We start from the raw sequence: 5,603 nt of genomic DNA, 5'->3' as shown, positions 1-5,603 counted from the left end.
TCTCTCATGTCCATTTAAGAAGAGAGTTTTGGCCACCACTTACTCCTATATAGCCAGCCTTGTAAAAAATGGAGAAATCAAGGCCTTCAGACCAAGTTGTTCTCTTCATCGACCAACATAATCCTAAGCCATCATCCATGGAAGCCGAAAATCATCAAGAGAAACCCAGACACCCCATAAAAGTCAAAACCCTTAACCGTCTCAACTTCTCAAAACCCAAATCCCGAATCCAAGAGTACAACTATGTTCCCCGGAACAAGCTTGCAGCCTCTAAAGAAGAAGATGACATTATACAACCCACCTACAAGCTCACTTCCAATGAAGAAGACGACGAAGAAGATGACTGGAAATGGGACAAGGAAGAGATGGAAGAGGATGGCTCAGAGCATGACACAAAATTGCACCAGAAGAAGAAGTTCAGAGTCAAGTGGAGGCTCCTGATGGAGTGGGCTTTGTTCCTCAATATACTCGCATCCTTGGTGTGTTCTTTGACCATATCTTCCATAACCAACATGCATGTGCTGGGATTGGAGATTTGGAGGTGGTGCGTCATGGTAATGGTTACATTCAGTGGTCGTCTGGTTTCAGGTATATATATAAATATAAATATATTGACTTTAATTAGGGTTTCAAAAACATTTCTACGAAAACTGATTTCAATGCAACAATTTATAATTGAAACAGGGTGGCTAGTTGGTGTGATAGTGTTCTTCCTTGAACGAAACTTCATGCTAAGGGATAAGGTGCTGTACTTCATCTACGGGCTTAGGAAGAGCATAAGAAACTGTTTGTGGTTAGGTCTGGTGTTACTCTCCTACTGGAGCTTGGTATTCGACGATGTCCAGAAGAAGAACCACAAGTTTCTGAACAAGATGTTTCAGGCGTTGGTGGCAGTTCTGGTGGGCGCAACCATTTGGTTGGTGAAGATCGTGCTGGTGAAGATGCTGGCTTCTTCGTTCCACGTGACGACGTACTTTGACAGAATGAAGGAGAGTGTTTTCCACCACTACATTTTGGATACTTTGTCGGGTCCGCCGATGGAAGACGCGGAGGAGATATTGCGGCAGCACCACCTGACGGGGTCGAAGTCGATGCCTGCGAGGATGAAGATGAAGGAGGCGAAGAACTTGTACAAGTCGAAGAAATTTGGGTCGAGGAAGATCGACATGGAGAAGCTGAGAGAGCTGAGCATGGAGAGCCCTTCGTCTGCATGGAGTGTGAAGAGACTTGTTAACTATGTCAGATCTTCTGGCTTGTCCACCATTTCCAGAACTGTCGATGATTTTGGCAATGCCGAGTCTGAGATCAATAGTGAGTGGGAAGCTAGAAACTGTGCTCAGAGGATTTTCAAGAACGTTGCCAAGCCTCATGCCAAGTAAGTGCATATTATCATTTTTTTTACTGGTTTTTTTGTTTACAGATATTAGGTATAGTGCACTTTTAGGATTAAAATGAAACAGAAAATATTAAGTTGATATGTTTACTATATATTAATTACTCATTCGGTTTTAGGCCATCATATTTATGCAAAAATTATGGGAAAATAAAATTTTAACACCATTTTTTGACATCATTTTGACACTGCACACGTGTCAAAATGTGGTTGGATGATTTCAAATTAAAAAATAAACTTTGGTTTTTTTCTTCCAAACATATCCCTGTTTCAACTTTTTCAATTTGAAATCGTCCAATCACATTTTGACACGTGTGCAGTGTCAAAATAGTGTCAAAAAATGGTGTTAAAATATCATTTTCCAAAATTATGGGTTAATAAAAGATAAACCTCAGTCTAATAAGGAAAATAAAATTTTAACACCATTTTTTAACACCATTTTGAGACTGCACACGTGTTAAAATGTGGTTGGACGATTTCAAATTAAAAAACAAACTTTGGTTTTTTTCTTCCAAACATACCCCTGTCTCAACTTTTTTAATTTGAAATCGTCGAATCACATTTTGACATGTGTGCAGTGTCAAAATAGTATAAAAAATGATGTTAAAATATCATTTTCCGTCTAATAAATATTGTGTGAAAAGGAATTAGTCTCCAACAGTTTATATTATAGGAACTCGGAAGAAAAGCTGCTAATATAACTTTAAGATTATGAGAAAAATGCTTTGAAAGCACTATTGGAATTTTGATAGGGATATAATGTGGATATACATACATGAGGTATTCTAACTTAGATAGAAAATTAAAATGACATGATTTTAAAATAAATCTGTATAAATTAAATAAGACACAGTAAAATCTATTGTCTTAAAAGGCATCACTGTTCTCTTTTAAAAAGAGCTAGAAACTTAGGTGACAAAATTTCTAAAGCCACTTTGAGTGGAAAACATTATAGTGACTAAGGTACTTTTATAGAAGTATGGTTTTGTAGGTGTACAGAAAAGGTTGTGCACTTGAGCCTTAGAAATAAAGAAGTAATAAGAAGAGAGTGGGTGAGATTTGGACCATTGAGGGGATTTTATTTTGTTTTTGTGGTCCATACTATAAGCTCTTAAAATATAGTAAAACTAAGGTGTGAGCCATTTTGTCCTTCATTTCGTACTCATCGTCAGTGCTCCATTAGTGTTGTGTTTCTCTGCTTCTTTCATTCACCAATTTCCGCAATTGGTGCTCGGTGCCATTAATGCGTCATCATGCAGCAAGAGAAAAATACACCTCTCAAATTTACATTTTTTTAACGTATTTACCTGTACATTTTCCTTCCTTTCATCAGTCTTTTGACATGTATACGTGTGTGCAGTTTCAAAATGATGTCAAAAAATGATATTAAAATATTATTTTTTTTTCCATTATGTTTTCTTCGTCCAATGTCGCTGATCCTTGACACAGAACCTACAAATTCATTCTGAAGTTAAAAAAACAATCTTTATGGATTTGTGTCCTGGACTTAGATTCCTTGTATCCTGATTTAAGCTTTTTTAATATAAGACAGCATTGTTTATGTTGGGTGTACCGATGTCACACGTCATGTTATGCATTGCTGACTGCACATTTAGCTCCCAGACTTGAGGTATTTTAACCCAAAATCTTATTTTGCAAGAGAAACTTGTCGTGTTGGTATATTTTCCAAATACACTAATACATGTTTAATTCTGCTAGTTCCGGTTTATACATAAAAATACATATTTTAAATAAAACTAAACATTTTATATATAATAGACACATAAAAGCATGTAAAAGTTTCTTTTAACAACTTTCTTTTAACAATGCATACGTATAGTTTATGCTTGATTTGTTTCTAATATTTTTTTAAAATAAATTTAACTAGAAATGATAACATGTATTTTTGTTATAAATAAATTGTTAAAATTTCAGAATAAAAAAGTATTTACCTTTTCCCTCTACCCCAATGTTTGTGGTGCACAATAGTGGTGTGTCAGATCCATTATTTTGCAGCAGCAAAAGATGGTTCTGTTAAGATCTGGTGCAAAATATTCTAAATGTAGTGCGCAAGCAAAGCACTATTGATGTATTGTCCCACCAAGACCAGGTATTTTGGATGCCTTGGTCGGTCCATTTTTCTTTAAGAATAAACTATTTCTTTTTAAGTTGCTAATTTTACCTCGTGTTTTTTTATTCGGAAAATGATATTTTAACACTATTTTTTGACACTATTTTGACACTGTACAATGTCAAAATGTGATTGGACGATTTTAAATTAAAAAAGTTGAGACAGGGGTATGTTTGGAAGAAAAAAACCAAAGTTTGTTTTTTAATTTGAAATCGTTCAACCACATTTTGACATGTGTGCAATGTCAAAATGGTGTCAAAAAAATGGTGTTAAAATTTTATTTTCCTTTTTATTCAACTGCTTGAGACAAATCATTGTGCTAGTGGTTGACTTTTTTGATAAGCAATTAACATCTGAAAATAATTAATTAGCACCAAGTACATATGTTAACAGTGAATTAAAATATGGTAATTTGGAAATGATGGAAGGTATATTGAAGAAGATGATCTGATGAGATTTTTGAAGAGGGTTGAGATACACACCATATTTCCACTCTTTGAAGGTGCTCTGGAAACAGGACAGATAAGCAGGTCTTCATTCAGAAATTGGGTGGTAAGTTTTTACTGCAAAATAAGTTTTGTAGTTAATACAACTTTTCTAATTAATTTTTATTTCTTTTAGTTTTTAAAAATGCTACTTGGTAAAAAAAATTTTTTTTAATATATTTAAATAGTGCTTTTATTAATTAAATGTGATCAGATTCGAGCATATTATGAACGAAAAGCCCTAGCACAGTCACTGAATGATACGAAAACAGCAGTGCAACAGCTTCACAAAATAGCAAGTGCAATTGTCAGTGTGATAATAATAATTGTGATGCTTTTGGTGATGGAGGTGGCCACTCTCAAGATAATATTGTTCTGCATAACACAAACAGTTCTCATAGGTGTTGCCTTCCAAGGTACCTGCAAGACTGTGTTGGAAGCCATAATCTTTGTCTTTGTCATGCACCCTTTTGATATTGGAGACCGATGCGTCATTGATGGAGTTCATGTAATTTCAAAACCTTTCTTTTCTGATATATATATATATATATATATATATATATATATATATATATATATATATATATATATATATATATATATATATGCAAATGAAGTGAACTTCAATTCTGTGCTTACTTTCACTGACAGATGATCGTGGAAGAGATGAATATCTTGACAACAGTGTTTCTTCGATATGACAACGAGAAAATTTACTACCCTAATGCAGTTTTGCTCTCTAAGCCAATAAGCAACTTCTATAGGAGTCCAGAAATGGGTGATGCAGTTGATTTCACCATCGATGTTTCAACTTCCATGGAGACCATCCTTGCCCTCAAGAAATCAATACAGATGTAGTTCTTTAATCAAATATTTTTGACACCTTTTCATTTTGTTAATATATCTGACACATGAGTGATTATGATTTTAGGTACATTGAGAGCAAACCCAAGTATTGGAATCCAAAATACAGTTTGATAGCCAAAGGAATAGAGAATGTGGACAAGCTAAAGTTTGCGCTATGTGTGCAACACACTATCAACCATCAGAACTATGGTGAGAGAAACGTTAGGATAACTGAGCTTCTTTTGGAACTGAAGAGAATCTTTGAGATCCATGGTGTGAAGTATCATCTTCTTCCTCAGGAGATTCAGATCACCCATATGAATATTGAACATGGCAAAGTTCTCTTTCAATCATGATCAACAACATTCCATCATTATGCATTTCCCATGTATTACTACCTACCCCCACCAATATCACTTCTTAATTACTTATTTGCTTTTAAACATCAATATATATTACTCTCATAAATAGAGACAAGAATGAACTCATTTAACATGTGCCTTTGAATGTGATATGACGTGAACTATTTTTTTTTTTTTACTCCATCTAGGACCATTTCATGCAATAATTTGAGCAATTTAATGAAATTTTTTTTAGATTATCCATTTTTTTGCCTTGATGTTAAATAATCTTAATGTCGTTTGACAAACATATGAAACTTGTACAACAAGGATATAAAGTTTATTTCGAATAATCTTTCAGTGAATCATATACATGTACTCATTGGAAACTATCTTCTCTAATATCA

At 34.2% G+C, this 5,603-nt stretch overlaps 1 protein-coding gene across 1 annotated transcript; it reads left to right on the top strand.

The window, feature by feature from the left end:
* Window positions 1–5,343, top strand: LOC106767206 (mechanosensitive ion channel protein 10). Its single transcript, XM_014652046.2, has 6 exons — window positions 1–588; window positions 685–1,375; window positions 3,953–4,076; window positions 4,224–4,517; window positions 4,661–4,863; window positions 4,941–5,343. Exons 1-6 carry the CDS (start codon window positions 69–71, stop codon window positions 5,209–5,211), a joined length of 2,103 nt encoding a protein of 700 aa, XP_014507532.1. The 5' UTR covers window positions 1–68; the 3' UTR covers window positions 5,212–5,343.
* The last annotated feature ends 260 nt before the right edge of the window (window positions 5,344–5,603 follow it).

Source organism: Vigna radiata, chromosome 7 (genome assembly GCF_000741045.1).
Source record: "Vigna radiata var. radiata cultivar VC1973A chromosome 7, Vradiata_ver6, whole genome shotgun sequence".
Taxonomy (NCBI): domain Eukaryota; kingdom Viridiplantae; phylum Streptophyta; class Magnoliopsida; order Fabales; family Fabaceae; genus Vigna; species Vigna radiata.
The sequence above is the reverse complement of the archived record's forward strand: the minus strand, read 5'-3'. Positions and strand labels throughout refer to the sequence as shown.

Coding starts and splice junctions, on each gene's coding strand:
- LOC106767206 (XM_014652046.2), top strand. CDS start 69: ATGGAGAAATCAAGGCCTTCAGACCAAGTTGTTCTCTTCATCGACCAA. Junction 4,518..4,660: donor GCGTCATTGATGGAGTTCAT/GTAATTTCAAAA, acceptor TTTCACTGACAG/ATGATCGTGGAAGAGATGAA. Junction 4,864..4,940: donor CTCAAGAAATCAATACAGAT/GTAGTTCTTTAA, acceptor TTATGATTTTAG/GTACATTGAGAGCAAACCCA.